The 20,926-nt window shown below is 44.9% G+C and overlaps 1 protein-coding gene across 1 annotated transcript; it reads right to left on the bottom strand.

Annotated features, from left to right (window-relative positions):
- On the bottom strand, positions 1–20,410 carry LOC143428711 (dual specificity tyrosine-phosphorylation-regulated kinase 2). The gene is given in 3 exon segments (XM_076903755.1): positions 1–336; positions 339–1,277; positions 17,357–20,410. Coding segments are annotated over 3 exon segments (2,316 nt in total). The 5' UTR covers positions 18,518–20,410; the 3' UTR covers positions 1–120.
- Between the last annotated feature and the right edge of the window lie 516 nt (positions 20,411–20,926).

Below are 20,926 nucleotides of genomic sequence, written 5' to 3' on the forward strand. Positions count from 1 at the left end.
CGTGGCCACGAGATACGAGACCGAGCGATCGTGGCAAAATCGATCGCGGTAAATGTTGTAAAAAAGAGGAAGGGTGATCTCGTATTTTGGTAAATCGTCTCGGCTTATCGAGTGTCCTTGCTAATCCTCGCTAAAATTGTTCACCGTCTCGATCCACTGAAGGAACGTTACACTCCATCTGTTAAATTTGTTCTGTAAATGGACCGGTTCTCCAATAGGTCCACGATATTCGTGCGATTCGCATGAATCATTACTCTGCCGTTGTTTCACTTGCAGTTGATGACCGCCGTGCTGCTGCTCCTGCTGATGTTGCTGCTGCCGTTGCTGTTGTTGCTGCTACAAGTAGTACTAGTATTATTGCTACTACCGTCACCACCACCACCACCACTAACACCACCATCACCACCGCCACCACCTCCGCTACCACCACTACTAGCGTCACCACTAACGGAGTTCAGCGATGGATGACTGCCGGTGGTCGGTTGATGATTCGCCGAGACCTGAGGTTGCCCTCTTCCTCTGTCTCGCCCCCTTTCCCCGTCGCTACGTTGCAGCGCCGCGTAAATGCTTGACATGAGGTCGTTCAGCTGCTTCGCCTTGGTCGTGCTCTCGGTGATGTTGCTCTGCAGTGTGTTCGATTTGGTCGAGCTCTTGCTGCTGGACGCGGAAGTACGAAGGACGGAAGCGAAGGTGGGAGGCGTGGAGGTCGCCGATAACGCTGGTAATGCCTCGTTCGGTTTCTTTGGAAGCTGGGGTAACCTACGATGGAGCCATACGTGCTTCAACGCTTTGCCAGGCGTCATCCGTTGTTCCGGGTCCCACATCAGGCAACGATGAATGAAGTCGAGGAAGTAAGGATCGTTGCAGTTCTTCAGAACTTGCTTCAGATCCCTGGAACCTGGTAGGCCGCGTTCCTTTCCTTTCCTAGAGAAACCGCCGTTCAGTACAATCGAACCATCGGCTTTCGTTGTGACGGTGCAGTAACGCGGGAAACCCTTTGAGCTGACGAACTGCCTGCTCCGCTTCGCGGACCCCAGCAGATGAGGTGGCGGCATGCCTAGCAGCTCTATCATACAGGCCAGCTGGTCCGCCTCGTCTTCGCCTGGCAATAGCGGGAAACCGGTGGCTAGCTCCACCAAGATGCAACCGAGGCTCCACATGTCGATCGGCATGCCGTAATTCGAGCCAAGTATCACTTCCGGCGCCCGATAAAACCGACTCTGGATGTACGTGTAGACGCGCTCATGCTCGTAGCAGCTCGAACCGAAGTCTATCACCTGGAACAGAAGTAATTTTATCGATAAGCACACGAGAACGTGTAAATAAAGAGTTTTTTAGTAGATGTTGTGTACTATCGTGCATTAGAGTACGTATGCACGCGATGTAGAGACATTGTAACAGCATTTTAATAAGACTAAATCATAGTGATGGGCACTATTAAGTGCACTATCGTTGCCAGTGCAAACGATACCGCCGTAATAATTTCAGAAGATCCAAGGCAGACGTTCACGCTGATGGAATACCGTATTCATTCGCAAACCGCGACAGCGTTCGCTCCGAAATCTCGCGTATAGAACCGTCCGAAGTGTATCATGAATATTGTACGTGTTCTGCATGAAATCAAAGCCCGAGAATCGTTTACAGCACATTTGGCAGCGGGACGTGACAAAATAATACGTCTATCCGACAACGAGACAGTGTCGTTAATAGAGTCTCGTGTCACTCTCGCGCGACACATACTGATCAACGTTTGGCCGTCTCTATCTCTCTAAATTATTAAGACGTTCGCACGTAACACGGGCTAGAACGCGCGGTCAAAGAGAATTGACCAAGGCAGCGGATAATTTTGTGCGATCATATCTGTTTTTGAAACCGGCCTACTTTAATATTTCGGGCAACAACGAACGGCTCGTGCGTGGCGGCCAACAGAAAGCCCACGTTGGAGTATATCCAGAGTTAACACTGATCCGCACAGTTTATTGGCAAACCAGCGTCTATGCACGTCTCGATAAGCTACAATATTGTCGGTCGGTATCTAAACGATCATTCTGCAAATACTACTCCTGCTTGTGCAAGATATCGCACACACGTTCTTTAAAAAAAAAAAAAAGAAAAGGAAAAGAAAGAAACGATTCTCGCATGAGCGCGGCGACTTGGCGATGTTGCACACTCTGCCTGGGAAAGATATTGATTTTTCACGTGAAAACTATCTTCTCCTCGTTCCCTTGATAAGAGGTACACGGTCGCACACAATGCGTGTCGAGAGCCGAGCGAAACGACTCACTCGATCGAGTTGCCACGGGTGTATCGCGTCATCGTAAAATAGAATGTGACACACTTGATCGATTTTGACGGGTACCGGCCCGGAAGCTCCGCATAGGGCGCGCGTTTTGATGGAAGCCGCCCCCCGGACGGGCGTCCTGCTTCTAGCAGAAAGCACACGTCGAAATGTGGGCCTCCTGTCTCGTTCAGCGATCGTACATCGCACCCGCGCGCGCTTTTACCGTGAAATTACCTTATGAAACAATGTAAACAACCGCGAGCATCCGGCTGCGCGTTGCGATCTACCCGGGAACCGGCTGTGCTCCTAATTTACCACGGGTACGGTGTTACCCTGTAACGGGACCGCTAATTCATGATGTACCACCTTTCGTTCATTGAAATTTCATCGCGATGGATTGCGATGTAGCTCTAGTCGCAGATGGGAATCGATTCTCATTCATTACACCCTACGTTTTACCTCGAGCGGGGACAGTGTGCAGGAAAATTGGATTACGAAACAATCGCGAGACTCATCTTTCCTAATGCGCGTGGCATTGATAAGATCGTCGTTTTTTTTAATGTAGAGGGTAGACAGGAATCGTTTCTTGGTGGTCTGCAATTATCAGATCGTTTGACGAGTAATTAATAAAGTACACCGCAAGATATACGAGGCGTTTTCGAGAAAGGGGTCAGGAACCACCCAACGCTCGAGGTACGCTTTATCGTAGCCCCTACGAAACAAGATACACGGAGGAAAAATGTTTATTCGCGGTTTCCCTTTCATTCCGTTGCGGGAACGGCGATAAAAAGAAGCTCGTTCCCCTAATTGGAGCGGCTGTTTAGCTTTCGAAGTAACAGGTGGTGCCTGTACGCGCTACTTTATTCACGCGAAGCTACAACAACCATCAGAAAAAATCTGTCGTTCAAGATTTCCTGGCGCTGTTCTACCCTCCGGGGGAAGTCTGCCACCGACTAAATTGAAATTGGTTCTCTCTCCAACGAAGATAAAATTATGTCCAACATCGCGCGAGTGTCTGGTTGATGCGTTTATCGATTGAGACATCGGAGGACTCCGATTCCGTATTCTATCGGTAGCATTTTTTACGAGAAACATGGGAATTGAAATTTTAGCCAGGAATCGATAAAATCTGGTCTCGAGAGAGACACTAAACCGGGTAAACGTTTTAAGGAACTCTCAATCAAAGCCCGGTGCACCTTTGACATATCCGTAATCAATGGCATGTACGGTAACACGAGCGTGTGTCACCCGTCGATCGAGCGCTGTTTTTACTAATCGCACTAGAGGTCCTCGACGAACCTTGACATTCGTCGTAACTTTATTTTGCCTACCGCGAAATACGTATGTACCGTGTGACAAGCTTGCACATTGCAATTATCTCGCGTAAAAATAGAAATAGAAATGCTAGTTTACAATGATAAGGCGACGTATCGCGTGTATTCGGCCTGTGTAGTATAGTCCAGCTAAAATTAGGCGGAGCTATTAATTTCTGGAGCACAAACGCGAACACGAGTGCGCTGGCTGATATATGAACCCGTATGTAATGATAAACGGCCGAAGACAGGGATTGTAATGCGGTAGAACGCGCGGTAAGGTCAAGGATCGTCGTGGGCATTTAATTCGATGACTATTAAGGAATTCGATGCACGCGGAAACAGAAATGCAGTCGGCACGTGGTACGCGTTCGATGTCGAGACGATATTACAATTGAAACTGTTATGATTATGGCTTTAATCAGGCGACTCGGATTCGCCTTGAGTCGGATAACGGAAAAGCGTACTTTAATCAAAAACCCGTTGCGTAATATTGATCGACGGTGAGTCAGGGGAGACTACACGTGTAATAAGTACATAAAGTTACCGTGATTTTACACGTGGCTGTAACGTTATACCGCAAAACCAAGACACGAACGGGAACGGTCCACGTAATGAGTCGTAGCAGCGAGAATAGTCGGATTAAATGTTTCCTCTGCGCGCAAGCTCAATGCACGTGTAATTAGAGTGTTTCTCTACATTTATCATTCACGTATTCCATTGAAAACTACCATTTATATGTTTCGCGGGAGCATAGAAGCGTCACGATTATAGAAACTGGCACAAAGATATCTCTCACTGATAATAAATCCATAAAGATTACCCGGACTGCATAGGTATGGATATAAACCATCGAAGATGAAGCTGCTCCAAATTAGAGATACCATACTGAGTATTCCAGGCTCTTCGGAACCCATATAGACCGCCTTAGACTCGTAAAAACCGATGCGAGTAAACCCAGGATTTGTAGGAACCCATATAGGCCACCTTGGACTCGGTCTTGATCCTGCGGGGTTTTGGGTTCATCCAATCTCTCGGATCCAACCAGGTGGGTCTGAATCTCTAGATCCATCTCATCACCTATCTATTCCATTACTCTGGCTTCTGCATTGTCCCTATCGATTCTACGCGAACCAGAGTGATCTGAATCAAATCCCACGCGTACCGTTCGGGACTGCTTATAGTCTCCACATAGTCCAACGTCAAACATACATCCGAATCAGACCCAATGAATTCGTACATTCTATATACTCTCTCTCCAATACACATATATTCATCTGGAATCAGTATTTCTCAAGTTAGTAAAGAATTTATCATTAAGGAATAATGTTTACATAGAAATCTGAATGAAAATGAACTGGTATCGTGTACTAGAAACAACGTTGGGAATCTATGTAAATGGACGATCCACTTTATTGTTGAATTGTTCTCCCCCGAGACGATAACTACAGGGAACAGTGAGTCACCCTCAACGACTGTAGGGAAAGCCAATGTGGCCAGCTCGTTACGTTTTCTGGGTACTGCTTTTGAGTCGCGATCGATAAGCAGAGTTCCTGCCCGCCTGAGAACGCGATAAGATCTGGCATTTTTGTGTTTTTTTTTTTGCTACTTCGTTAGCCCGATGTATTCTACGGAAATTGAACAAAAATGCTAATTAACATCGACATTCTGCACGTACTACACTTAACGCTTCGTGTTGCGCAACGATGCAATCAAGAAATTAAATGAATTACTCCGAATAATTGTAACGTTATCTACGCGAACAATTTCATACCCCGATACCAAGTTTGGTAATATAAACTCTTCAATGTGCCATGTTAATTAACAGCTAACACCCTAAACCATCCACGAGACCCTTCAACCATAAACGAGTCATCGCTATCCTAAAGCAATTTCCTAATTTTGAGAAATATCCTTTGACATGAAATTAAGGCAAAAAGTGATATGTATACTAACAACAACCTCTTTCGTATGTACCCTAAAATTAGCGAGCTTTAAACAAAAAAATTGAAGAGTACGATGGGAAACAACGCAGCAGTTACAGTGCTGCATTACTTTTTTCACCGCAAAAAAGATCGATATCGCGAACCAGGCTGCGTGGAATCAGGTTATACTATTGCAATTCATGCTTTTTTTACGTTTATGAATATTAATTTAAGATTAAATCGAGCGCGATTCGCTTCAAAATCGAACGTTGTACCTGCAGGTTGGTCGCAGGTGAACAACAGAAAGTTATTGTCAAGGTCTGGCCATTACGTCTGACCGGAAATACTTCAGCTACCTCACCCCTATAGTTCGCCGGTGTTGCATCTTCGGGAAACAATCGACACGCATATATGGCCTATCGTATTTAAGCATCGTGCGTATCGCAGCATTTTAATTTCCCCCCGCCTTATTATATTCATATTAGAACGTTGAATGCGACTCAATTACGTGGAATTCAAATAAATAGACGGAAGCTAACCACAGAGAGGATGCAAATAAAATAACAGCTTATAATTAACACGAAACTTGTCCGCGAATTATCGAGGAACGGCTTGCGAACGCTATTTCGTGAAAATAGTTCGGTGAAAAGTTCGAGGCATAGTCAGAGTCCGCGGTTACCGGAAAGACCGTTCGACAGAAACGGAAGCCTTCAAACGAACGAAAATATTACGTTAATGAAGATAAATAGCAGGAGCCGTAACATCGTTCTTCAACCGTTTACCGATGCCGCTACTGCTTCCAATTTATTCTCAAAACGATGATATTTCCCGAAACTGAATCTCTCGACTAACACAACATCGTTCCTCTTGTGGAAGTTATTAATTAAAACCCCTTTACGATATTTAGAGCTCTTGATCACGTTACGCGAGTCGTCGAAGAATAGAAAATAAAAATAACGAGCACCACACCCACTCCATATTTCCCGTGCGCCGAACGCGAGGGAATAAAGAAAAAAAAAAGAAATAGGATAAAAACCAAATGGAATATCGGCGAGACAAATAAACTTGGAGCGTAATAATAGAGACGAAAATACGGATGATAAATGCGGAAGCGACCACGGCTGGGGGGTGTGTGGCTTTTGAAATATTTTGCGTAACGATTCGTCGACGGGACGGCAACGAAACGAGAACTATAGATCTGCTCGGTATCCGCGTGAACATAAAATTGAGGTATCAATATTTAACGAACCGTGACGGTGTTGTGAACGTCGCGCGGGTGCTCTTGACGGCGGCAAAACCGGATATTGTAGGATACACACGGCCTGTTTCCGGCGTCAGTTTGAGCCATTCTTTCTCTCGGACGTACGAGCTCTGTTTTCCACCTTCATACCCCCTTCACCACCTCCCCGCACGCTTCCCACATTCGCTTATAATCGATGCTTTAATATGCAGGTACGTGCGGGAACAATGGTCAAGTGGAAATTGCGTTTTAAAGAACGAGGATGGAAGGTAAAAAAGGAAAAAGGGATCATATTTGAAAACGAATATCAATTATACCCGTATCATTCATACTTTAAACGTCTCGCTGCGTTTGTCCATCTATTAAACCGTCGATGATTGGCGAATAATTAATAGCTCTCATAACAGCGGGATAATTCGTGAGAAATATTAAATCATGGAGATACAAGCTCCGTGTCACGAAGAATATACCTTTCGCCGAGGCGACGTTTATGAAATGCAATTTCTCGTCGCGAAAGCACGCAGATTTATTGTTTCCGGTGACGTCAATTACGCGATTTTGTCGAACCAAGACGAAGGGAAGAAAACGAGAGATTCGTGTTGAAAGAAATTGATTAACGCCCAATACCTGTTATCGAAAATCCTCCGTGCTTGCAGGAAGACGTAAGGCTGGTGGATAATTAACCGCAATGGCATCGATACGATTTCATTTGAAGACTTGGAGAACCGGTAGTCGATAGGAAACGCGATCACCTCCGGGTACGGAAGTTCTTTCGCCTTGGGTATCTCATTTTCTCGCAATTACGAAAATTCCGCGACCAACCGTGTCATACGACGCCAAGGATTTCGCGATGAATCCCAGCCAGTTCTTAGCCGACGGTGGCCTACTTTGGACGATTCAATCAAGGAGCCTGCGACTAATTTAAAAATTCATCGTTTCGACCGGAGAAAGCGACTCGTCCTTAGGTCGATCGAACGAGGACAGGCTGATGCTGACGTCTAGTTTCCGCCGATAGGGGTGGGCTCTGTGGAATTTACACCGCTCATAAATAGCTGGACAGTATGGCCGATTTGTAGTGACATTTATTTTTTATGAATGTCGGACCAAATCCTTTGATTTATATGGCATCGTAGATGGTCTAGATCTCCCTTAGCGGAGTTACGTCTTCTCAAAAATAAATTAATCCAGACACATACGGACGATAGCATACATATATACCGGGCAAAGGGTGAAGAGAATTAACCAGGCTGATAGGATTGTCCTCATTGGCGTCTCGGTGGTTGTCGTCGACCTGGATGTCTTCGTTGAACGTCCTCAAGCAATCGAGCCGCTCTTATTTCCCAATCCCGCGGAAAACACAAGCCGAGGAGGCCCAATTAATTTTCAATTATGCCCTCCGGCATAATTTAGTCCTTCTATTTCCGTTAGTCACGCGACGTTGCACTTGACGCACGATCAGCTCCTACATCGTCGGGGGAAGAGTCCATCGTGCAAAAGTAGGCATCTCCTACGGTCTCCTCTCTCTCCCTCTTCCGACCCTTTACTCTCTTTTAGCTTGTCCACCCTGTCCTTCTATCTATCACGACAGAGAGGAATCGTTGCATAAGTCGTGAACGATATATTATGTATATGGAGCAGACGTATAAGCGGTTGTAGGTGCGCATTTATCGCGGATGGTCTCAGGGACGACGCTGTACGATCACTTATCTCTGCTCTAAAAGCTAGAGGATGGAATAAACGGGTCGAAGGCTTTTCGCTAAAACGCGAGCCTGTAACGATACAGAAAATTAATTAATTTCTGGTGTTCTTAAGTAAACTTGAAATTTTTTACAAAGAAAACACTACGATACTCATGAAGATGCCAAGTATTACGCGAAGCCAGATGTAAGCCAGCAGGTTTTTAGCCGACTGCCAGTGGAAAATTGGAAGAACTATATCCACGCGTGACCGCGTGTCTATGAAACAGAAGCGGCGCGATGGAAACATGAAATATCGAGCAAACGGGTGTAAATGAACGTTTTGTCCGCGAAACAGAATTTCAACGGCTCGAACGGTACGTGTACGTGTATTGGCTGCTGTGCTATGGTGCACAGAGGAGGCAGCAAAAGGACGAGCGGGCAATTCGTATCCACCGTGGAAAACCGGTCCGGTCTCCGAGTCGCGGAAGTGCCAGAGGCAGGTCTGCGGTGACGTTCCAAGTCTAACATCGTATGCTCGATTAAAGTGAAACAATGAACAATCTTGATTCATTCACCGATCGTCGCTCGTTCCGTTAACGTGCGACACAAACTGAACGGACGTGAATGAAGAAAAATATTGAAACTCCATTTTTTATCAAACCGAAATTTCATTTCTATGGCTTCGAATCGTTTCCTGAAAATTTCATTCAAAAATTATTGATCTATATTTAATATTATCGATTCTTTTGAAACTATATTAACATATATTGCATTTTTTTTTTAATATACGTATGACCAGTTTGCATTTAAATGCAAGTTGAATGATTTATGCAAAGAGATAGTAGGAATCGAATCGATTGCAAACGACATGACTTTATACGGTAAACGAAAGTACAATAAACGAGAAACGGTTGTATACATAAAACGCGCGAACAAGATTTTCGTAAATACGAAACAAGTTATTCCACCAGTGTATTCCCATAATCTTCGCTCTCCGGTGAAAGAGCCGAACGCAAATAAAACGATCGCTTTCGCCGATCGTGCCTTAAACCACACAAGCCCGAGATAAATAAATATCTTAAAAATTTCTTCAGGGGGTACGCGAGCAACAGCGTGCGCCGATTCGACGGTTGTTAAACGATTAAACCGTTTAAAGATGACCGTAAAGTACAGAAACCACGTGGAAAGCAACGTTCACGCGACCACTTTACGTTCTGATTTAAGTGCCACGGAAGTGCTATCGCTCGTGTAACGACATTTCAAGTGGGCGCAGCTCAATTAGCCTCGGAACAATGAAAAGAGCCGGAGCCGTTCATTCAGCTATCGAAACGCTAAACAGTGATGCACACGTGCGCTTATTGAATCTTGAGTCGCATCTTATTTACCAGCCAGACATCTCAATGGCTTTGAAATTACAGGTTGCACGAAACAATTAGGCGTCCGAGTATCTGGCCCAAGTTCTGCGCCCTAACGCGCCGGGTTATGGAGAACGGTGGTAAGCGATGCGTGCACGACCGAAACGAGTACCGGCTGTTCCGGGTTGAACCCTCGCAGAAAGTCTTCGAAAAGAGGCAGGTTACAGAGAGCGACAAAGTAATTCGAGTCTGGCGAGTCACTAATTATTTTGAGCGCTGCATTAAAACGAGACCGGTGAACTATTTTTACTGCAATTCCGTAAGTGCAGACCGAGAAAACACCTGTACACGAATTAAAAGCCGAACACGGTAATTAAGGAGTTTTTAATTCGTCTGCAAAATTTCAACGAACTCGGTTCCCACGCTGTTCGAGTTAGGAAATGATTTTTTTGCTGGTTGCTCCGAAAAAAAAAAGAAAAGAAATATATGTATCTTGAAACCACGGTTGCCAGGTACCAACGCAAGCAGTGATTGCACACGCTGCAATTTTACGTTCACGCTTTCGCCCATTTTTCCATTAACGACGCGAGCAAATATCCAGGTTGCTTCCGTGCACGGTCGTCGCTCGAATAGAACGGTTTTAACAAGACGCAACGGTGTACAACACGCGTACGATAAGTTTGAAAAACATCGTTGGGATAAAGCTGAGAGTATCTGTAGAGAATATCGCGATGGTATACCCGATATGACATGTGCCAAAAAATGAACGTGTCGTTACCCTTACTTTCCCCTGCTATTTTTGCCTAGCGTTCGGAGTCCACTGACCTGCACACTGTACGCACGTGTTCACGGACACTGTAACAAACCGTAAAACGGAGTAGCGGAATCGTAATTACGGTGCAGATACTCATTAGGCTCAATCATGAAACCTGCTAAGTGAATGGTATTAAAATTCATTCATTCAAATTGAACACGATAGTATCTATTTATGCGCTTGAGTATCCTTATGTTTCGACGGTAAACTTGGTTAGACGTGCTAGTTGGGCTCGGTGAATAAGTAAATAACCGAGGACACGAGGTACGAAATGCGACTGCTATTCTTGAGGCTGCAACACGTCTAGGCTATGACGTAAATTTCCGATAAACTAGAGTCCTGGATTAAAGACGACGAGTATCGACGCACCGGACTATTAATAGTGAACAGAGGAACCTATTCGTTCCCTATTTTTACGACCCAGCTCTCGCTAGTACGTGCATCTTCCTCGTGCCATCGAGCCGCCTTCCTGCTGCCTCCACGCCAATTGCATTTAGGCCGTGCCTCATTTAAATATATTTATCCTGTTTTCCACATAATTGCGGCCACAGCTATTTAAGACACCTCGGAATGTAATGCCGTCTGTACGGAACATACACAGGATGTGGTCAGCATGAATTCCTTTCCTTTCCTCCACCTCTTCGTCGCTTAACAAGTGATAATCATGGGACCGTAGAAGAAGCTTGGTTTCGCCGTGTTTCGAAACAACCTGAACTTGAGTAAACTGAAAAGATAAAGGTATCTTTAGGATGAGGAAAAGAAACGTTTCGTGTGAAAATAGAAAGACAATCGATAACGTCGAATAGAATCTAAGAAAATCAAACACACCGCTAAGAGAGAACGAATGGAATATAAATAAATCATCGCGGACGCTTATCGACGGGGGGAAATAAATCGAGACAGACGGCAGCATTGTCTCGACGGTTTGCCCAGTTTCTTCCAGTTTGGAAATTACTTTCCGAAGAGTACCTGGCGTCCCTTAAAACAGCTTCTCTCGACCCTTTATTCCGGCCAGCATTGTCACGGCGAAGTTTTCTTTGAACAGTCGGCCGGGAGCCTACGGCCGAGGGAAACTTTCGAAAAGCAGGTACAAAAAAAGAAGCCGGGAATGGGGCGAGCCGAAGGGAAAAATGGCAGAAGGCACGAAACGGGAGAAGAAAAGGAGATCGGTCGTCCTGTTTATCGGAAGAAGGGAAACGCTGTCGTGGAAACGAACTCAAAAATAGACGTTGGGGAGCGACCGTGTAGATTATATTTAGGCTGCGAAGTGAAGACGTACAATGTGGGAGTAATGCTTAAACAGAGAGGAGAGCCGTTAAGATACGACCGTAGAAACAACCAAGATCTAACTTCCACGTGAAGATCATTCAAATTGATATATTCGAAGAAAATATTTTCGTTGACGTTCCAATAATGTTCGCGTCCGTTGAACGTCTTCGAGGCAGTCCTTTCGATTCTACGATTCCGTCTATCGAGTTAACTACTCGTCGTATATTACAGTCGTAACGTTCTAGTTCCTATTTAGGAAGGGAAAAGTTGCTTTCTTATTTGTACAATCGTGACGCATTACTCGTTTCTGGATTAGACTCGTTTAAATATCCACTCTCGGTTTTAAGAGCCTGATCGTCTGTTGGTGTTTATTTGATAATGTCCCTCGAAATTGCAGCGTGTATTTGTTCTGTCCCTCCGACTTGCTGTTTCGCGTCTCGCTCGGAAATAATACCGGGAAAGAAATCGTCCGAAGTGTGTGCACCTAGCGTGCATTTAAGGATTCGTTTTACTCGGAAACATCTGCTTCCCTTTCGAGCAACAGACGCCGCCGTAAAACCGCAGTAGCGTTGTCCTGTCTTTATTTTTACCAGCCAGACGTCTAGTGATTACAAGCCGTATATTTTGGTTCGAGATAAAGCGGCGTACGCTCAGAGACCGATTGCTCTGACCTAATTGCGCGTTATCGTCCAACGCGTAGCAAGTCTAGTGTAACTCGTAAAGGAACCACATACAGGCTGTCAGTGTCGTTCCTTGAAGGTCTCCCATTCAATGGAAACAGTTAATGCGTCTCTCTCGTGCAACACGAAAGCCAAAATTAAGTCGTACAAACGTGTACACGCACCTCTATAGCACTGTACACCTACCACGTGCATCGATTGAATCAACGCTAGAGAGATATAGGGACAGACCGACGAGCGTGTGTGTCCGATATCGCAATATCCGTGGAGTAACTACGAGTAATAGGTACTTACTGCTCGTATCGAATTCATGAACCCTTTACCAAGAGTCGGCTTAATAACATTACGACTAATTAACCGTCTCCCGACACAAATTCTCCTCCTCTCAATCGAATCGGGAGTATCGTTTCAATTAAATCTCACACGGGGTTGTTACCTTTCAATTACACCTAATTTTTGCTCTTCCCTTTTTCTATCGCATTAGTTATTTCATTATTAATTTGTTTAACGAAGCAATCTTCCGTTTGGAAAATAATTCGTTCGGGACAAGAACACGAGAACCGACTGATAATTCCGCTTGAGTGGCGGATACCCGATTGCTCCGCTGGAAGAGAGAAAAAGAGGAAGAAATATGGAGAAAAAACGAGGGACTGCGGAGGGTTCGCCGGTCCGAAACACCCACTTTCGTCGAGACTTCAACACCAGTGACGCAATACCTGCCAATTCTTTGATGCGCCCAGCTACTCACGCGCCAATTCCACGAGCTTCTCTCTAACTACGAGTAAATGGACACTTGGACGGGTCTCGTCGAATTCATGCCATCCCTTATCGAGCACCGTATCCAAACCTGCACTACGATTATTAATCGGCTGTCCCTAGCCCCATCGAGGAGGATCGAGTTTATGCAAATCGATGTTTCCTCCGCGGGGGGTAGACCACCGTTAGGGGCTATCCGTAAACCCTCGTTTTTGGTCGTTCTCGAGGGCAGAGCGTAGGCGAGGCATATGTCAAATATTTATTTCTGTCAATGAGTAACGGTAGTCTGGCTGATGCCAAGCCAAAGCCCATCTAGGTGATTACTGGACATAATGATGGATACATTGGGCTTCCTATCGATCGGACAGGTATACTGGGAGTACTGTATCTTCAATTGAAAGTCTTGGAACAGACGGATACAAATGTTGTACACTTCTGGAAATGAAATGTAAAATTGAAGAAAATAAAGCCTTGCCAGAACGTGTGGGTATGTTTCGACACATTTACAATCACCGTACGCCTAAACAATCTCAAGCAAGATAACATTCCATCGCGTCACTCGACAACCATTTCGTTTCTCGCCAGATGGACAACTGTCCTTAGAGTTTTGTGCGAGACTGTGGCATCACGAACGTCGAATGTCAGTTGGAATTGCACGTGCATCGTGAGCCACCTCCGCGCGAAAGTCTGCCAAAGTACGATCGTATTGCGTTCTTCCTGCGCTTTTATCGAATCGGAACGAACCGGCTGGAAAACTCCGACTCGATCTTGTTACCGTCACGGGTTATGCGAACTGGAAAGTGAGATCATTCGTATTTCTCGCGCGAGGCGAATAACAGGGAGTTTCTCCTCTACACTCGCAATCAGCGACAGGCGATATTCTCGTCTGAACGATTGTAACAAGCAGAAAGCGGCCTCGTTGATGTCCAATCGCGTTGAACTTGCGTTGAACTTGCGTTCAGCTCAATCACCGCTCAAAGAGGTGTTATATCATTCAGCGCGGCGATGAGCAACTTGCGGCCCATTGACGTTGCTCGCGCGACCCACTTCGATCAATTGAAGCGAAAAATTTGCGTGTTTAACAGGATACAATATTGAATCCAAGCCTTACAGTTTCAATAGTGGATAGTAAAGTTCCGATGTGCCAATAGTATGGCCAGTGGAGATGAATAAAGATTGCTCATCACTGGTTTGCAAGAAGTTCGTGGCATCGTTGTCATCAATGATTCACACGCGGCATCCGGAAGTTAGAGATTCGTAGCTAATGGACGGCATGCGATGAACAAGATATTCCCCGTAGAATTATTTTCGTTTACTATCTACCGGGCTCCAACGATTACGCTCTTTAATGGAACGCAATTTGCCTCTAAATTATCACGATTGAATTTTAGTTTATAACAGCGGAATTTTATAGCTTATGTACTACGGTATAGCTGAAAATGCGCATAAAACGCGTAAGAGTATAGTTAAGCCGTGATCGTCGGGCAAAGAAAAAATAAAGAATCTAAATAGATTCTGATGAGAAAATTGAAGGCATCGACTTTACACGAGCAATTATTCAATATTTATAGTCGTACCATCGAACGCTACAGGAACGGTGCCTCTGATGGGAATAATTATAATATGTTGCAATACGTATATTAACGGGTAATCATAAAACCTGATTCATAGTGCCCACACTATCGCCCAGCGCACGTAGATGCGCAACAAATTGCGTAGATACAAGTTCTTTAATCCTGATCACCACAAGCAAATTGCTATAAAACTTTAACTTCCTGTAACCACGGAATATACATCGTTCACGCATTTTCCCTTTTAGTTTTGTCCCCTTTATTGACCGGAGCGCATCGTGTCGTTTAATTTACGAGGTTGCGGCGACGCGTTCGTCTTGCAACCGATTGCTCTTCTGTGGAACTTCGTGAAAAGGCGAATAAATTGCTTTCAATCTCCATAGCGCCGGAGAGACAGCGGTTTGAAAGAGAAACGAGATAATGAGCCATCAGACGGGTCAGCAACAATGGAATACCAAGAGGAGGGAATATAATTAAACGAAATACGTCTAACACTGTGCGTTTCCTTCAACGGACTGATAACTGAAAAATTGATGAACATTCTGGCACGACGGTAAACCAATATTAGGGACAAGATGCATTAAACAGACTTAAATATCGAGAGAATAAAATTGAGATAAGGAAACGATCAAACATCCTTTTTAAACATACCATTCCTAAGAAATTTCTGAGGAATTCAGAAACCATTTCCTTCGCTGATGTAGAGGGGAAACTGGTGACAATACAGAATATTCCTTACGTGTATTGAATTTTTTGCTGCGTATCACAAAGAGGGAGGAAATCGAATTGCAACAAGTTCAGCATGAATATTCTATCTCGCGGAAATTTGACTCGTTTTCCCGCATTCACCTCCGATTCACACTCGACTGATCGTGGGAGATGCTCGATCGCCTCGCAGTACACCGTTCCTAGTGACCTTATTCAAAATATCCGATAATACTTGAACGTTCGACCCGGCTGATTGAAGGAGCATCGCTGGGCGACTGATGAATACTATTATCGGTAGGTAACGAAGCTTAATTTCGATTCCGAGCCGATTTGATATACGTGCCACTTTCCCTCGGTTCATTAAATCGATTTAGAGCCAATAATATTACGTATCAGGGGAAACGGGTGATAGACTTTTCGACTTATCAACAGTGCAGTGTATTATTTAGTTACGCTTGGAATATTCAATAATTAATATCTGCGGTTTGAGATTAACCAACTAGCTAATTATAAGTACTATTAGAATTATAAAAAAATCCTGCGCTGTTCGTTTCGGTTATCCCAATATTAATTCCATTAGTAATATCATAAATACCCCCTTCCCACTTTATTCGCGTGATACTCAATCAAACATTCCAAGCATCATTATTTTTACCCCTGACCAACCCCTTGTGTATCATAGTCCTCGCGTTGTTAATAATTCCAAGCTAGGTTAGCTCTAGCTAAGTTAGGGCGAGCGTCGAAGCGAAAGCGAAACGCGTACACCTTTAATGCGCTTGGCCTCGCAAGGTCGCGAAGAAAGCGGCTGTACAGTCGGAAAGTTCATGATATTGCGTGCAATTTCTATAGACCACTGTGGGGAGATAATGCGACGGTACCCCTGGACGTGTACACGTTTCCCAGAACTTATTGCAGAGGGCAAGGACAGTACGTGTACAGCTAAATGTATCCATATATCTATGCACATGAACGCGATTAAATTTCAAGGGGGTAACAAGAGAAAACCAGAGCCCAAACAGCGCTCTCAGTGGTAAATTGAATGCCACTAGTGTTGCAGAGGAACAATCGATCGAATGAGAAATTACTGATGATTTCGGACACTGAATATGTTAATTGCATACTACATGTACAGTAAATGGTTTTGAAACACGGTTTGGAACATGTTTTGTGTTGGTACACCGACATACCAATTCTATGTGTTTTAACGTGGTACACGAAGTTGTACGACGCATGTTGCGTATAAAGCATATCACGAGCACGCGAGCCAGCATGTCGCGCTTATTCTACTTTATGTCTACCAATATTCACGCTAACGACGAGCTCGTGTTATTTGTCCGTCGAGAGGAGTCCCGTTGGTTAATCCCAGAATACGAAAACCGAAGAAATCCGCCGTGGAGCGGACAATGTATTGGATATTGGCACGAAAGACGGCTGTTTACCCTCCTGGAATAAAGACGCCGTGGAAACGATCGAAAACATCGGCGGTACGGCGCGGCGATGTCTTACGAACAGGAACTTGCATGACGTTCGATTGTAAAAGTAATCGATACTTGCGTAGGTTTTTTATAATAATAGGAGACGATGATGCTTACAAAAGAACAACTTTGGAGCAATATTTTTCTCTAATACAATATAGGGGATTTTAAATATAGATTAATCATTTGTGACCTAGATTCATATTGAAGATTCATAGAAGAATGTGTATGCGTACAGTGTATGAAATATATTTAAAAAGTAGAAATGTAGCTCGATGTATGTGGCTCACCTTAATACCGCTTCGTCCCACCTGCTTCAGCAGAACATTCTCCGGCTTTAAGTCGCAATGGATGATCCTGTTCTTATAGAGAGCGTCGAGGCACTGTAACAGCGAGTGCGCAAACTTCTTCAAGAGTTGCATGCTGAAGCCTTTGAACTTGTTCTTCTTGATCAGCTCGTACAGATTAATACTGAGCAATTCGAATGTGATGCACATGTGGTTACGGAAAGTGAACCACTCGAACATGTGAACGATATTCATCTTGTCGTCTTTATCTTGTTCACGCAGCTTCCTCAATATCTTCACTTCCTCCTCCGCCTGTTGATGGAACCTCTTCTCGTTTCTGACCATCTTCAGGGCGACGTGCTCGTGCTTCTTGTGATCGTACGCCCTCACAACCTGTCCGAACGACCCTTTCCCTATCACCTTCAACACCTCGTACCTGTAGGCCACGTGATCACTTATCACGTGGATGTAGGAACCATGTTCGTTGTCGTAGCTACTGTTGTGAGGCATGCCGAGCAAACCCGGCCTTTTCTTCGCGTTTGCTCCGATAAAGTATACATGCCGATACCTCAATATTTCGTAGCGCTCGAACGGCGTCAGTTTATCCTTGTACAACTTCAGCACGACGTGAGGCGTTTCGCTGATCGTCTTCGGCTCGTGCATACTGCTGGCGTTCGAGCAGCCATTCTTCACCGCCAACGCAGTGCTCGGCTGACTGTTCGGCTGCGTGTGCGACTGCGGGTCGTGTGCCGCGGTGTGACTGAAATTATGACTGGAATTATGCGTGGTGTAGTTGTGACTGGAATTGTTGTGACTCGAATTATGACTCGAATTGTGACTCGAGTTGTGACTTGTGTGCGAGCTCAGGCTCAGGTTCAAGCTGTCAGAGTTCCCGGTCAGACTGAGCAGACTGTTGTTGGCGCTAGAGCTTAAGCTAGGTAGGTGAGCGCCGGCCATATGACTGGACCGTGTCAAGTAGCTAGGCAACGACTCACTGGCGGACTGCTTCAGGGCCAACGCGTTACCTTTCAGCGGTGGAAAATGATTGCTCTCGCTCGACGATGTGCTGTACGTCTGCGACGAGATCGCGTTCCCGGGTACGAACGGTTTTGGCTTAGACCGGGACATCTCGAACGTGCTCGCTGGTATAGTTAAGCTAGTCATTTGTGTCCATTTGACGATGATGTAGGAGCGTGTGTTTCCTCCCGGGCAGACCAGCTGGTCGAATATTGTAAGGAGCAAAACAAGTAACCATTGAATGATTACTCGTACCGATACGATTGAATAAAATGAAATGCATCGATCGCAAACAGCTTGTTTCTTCAATATCTTCTTCCCTTCGTACTGTTCACTATTAATATTTGTTCTAACGTGTCACAATGTATTGTCGTTTGGATAAAAAACATATTGGTTCGTTTAGATTAATATGCTAGTTAAACGCAATCGTTATTGCTCATCTTACTTAAATCTTTCTCTTGTTCTCAGAGTTTACATATCAATATCAGTTCATTGTATATCTATATATAATATGTATATATATAATATAGGAGTAAATTTGGTCGATCTTCCCGATCACGCAACTATTCTTTGCGAATTTGTTCGCCTCAAATAAATTAATCGACTAAAAGACTTTAACGTAATTTGAATTTCAGTCTCATTCTCGTCTCTGCGCCTGAAATAAAATAAGTGAAATGCTCTTTCTTTCCCTTTCTATCGATCTCCCTCTCTCTTTCTCCTCTCTTCTTGCCCTCTTCGTGCGATTACTGTTTAGTAAACTTTGAAATTACAAAGTCTCCTAAAACGAAGCACACAAACTGGCGATGCACGTTCGATAAATATGCATCGTTAACTCGTTAGAAGCGCATCAATACACGTTTCGATCCCTGATGGCGACGAAGCGGTCGCACGTGCAGCTTGGAAATGCAATCGATCGTCTAAAAATATTGGTCGAGAAAAGAAAAGATTTCTCGGTTTATAAATGCAGTAGACTAGAAATGGTGATGATTATTTTCGCTGTGGCGAGCGCAAGTGACGATCGTTCATCGAAAAAAACCGGTGGTGGCCGTCGTGTTTCTTCTCTTGCTCGATGTTTTTCTTTTTCTTCTCGTCGCTTCCGTCGTCACCCCTTGGCACGCGGCCTCTGTACGCCGCACCGAACGGGGAAAATAAAAGGAACTATGAACCCAACACGACTGACGTCACTTCCGACTACGCACAGCTGTCTACCCCCCTCGAAATTATTCATCCGACTTGTATCAATTCCCTTCGACGCTTGACCCTTTGCTCGTTGCCATCAGCTAGTGTCTCCACCTTCTTTACCGCATGGAAACGACGGGCTGCTCCTTTTACCTTCGTGCGAAGTTTCGAACGTCTAATTTTATAATCTATCGCGCGCACGAGGGCAAACGGATCGTGCGAAAACTGTCTACCACCTCTCTAACTGGAGGTTATTGGCACCGGGCCGGCCAGCTCGGACGACTTCGTTCCATTGAACTTTTTTTCTATTCTCGAACCAACAAAACTACGGAAAGAACGGATGTTAACCTTTGTCGAAATAACAACGCCGTCGTTCTTCGCTCGATAAACACTCGACAAAGTTCACCTTTCTTGGAGCGTAATGATTCACGGTTATCGAGGAGAGCCATGCGATTAGAGTCAAGCTATTCGTCGAATAGATCCAAACGTACCGGATACATCCTGGTTGAATAATTATTCCCATAATCGACGAAGAGTGATCCGGTCCATCGTGAATGCCTTTTCCATCGGTGATGCGACACTGGAATTGTTTTTAAATGCAGAATTCGATTTCGTAATGAATTTCTGTTAGAAAAGAACAACTTATCAAGTCTTCTCGGGCAGTTATTCGTCTAATCGGATGAACATGCTCTATTTACATGCGTCAAAGGGTTACGTCGGGCAGCGTGTTCCCCTTGCTTGGCCGCTAAGATCATTCACATTATATTAATTCGAAACGAATCTTCTTGGCAAAAAAAAAACATTCGAGGGAACGGTCGGTCGTCAGCGGCATCGAATCCTGTAGAATTTCTCGGGCAACGACATGTCTTATCATCCTCGGGGAGACACTGAATTTCTCAGACGGTCGGTCGTGGACCTCACACGCTTGAAAATCGAAGCAAACACCGCGAACACGATGAACGTGGCCGCACCTTGATAACTGTTTACAACCGAAACGTCCTCTGAGCATTAATCGTAGAAACTTGTCGCTCTCGCCGGTCTCTTCTCGCGTCGAGATGGATAAATGCAAAAAAATAAAACGGGTGGATGTTCAGGAACGATGGACTTATTTTTTCTTTCATCGAGACAAAGACAGCAAGCGAAACGAAGTTCGTCGCTTCTGGCACACTGACTGGCTGGCTGGTTAGCTGACTGGCTGGCTGACTTCTCTTTCTCTCTCCTTCCACCTCTTACTCCCCCTATCTGTCTCTCTCACGCCGCCACCATGTTTATTCTTTTTATACCCCCGTTAAAAAACGTTGTGTCAGGACGGTTTAGAAGGGGTAGACGACCAGCGAAACGGATGAACGACCAGACCAGCCGACTGATGCACGGTAT

Source organism: Xylocopa sonorina, chromosome 11 (assembly GCF_050948175.1).
Source record: "Xylocopa sonorina isolate GNS202 chromosome 11, iyXylSono1_principal, whole genome shotgun sequence".
Lineage (NCBI taxonomy): Eukaryota > Metazoa > Arthropoda > Insecta > Hymenoptera > Apidae > Xylocopa > Xylocopa sonorina.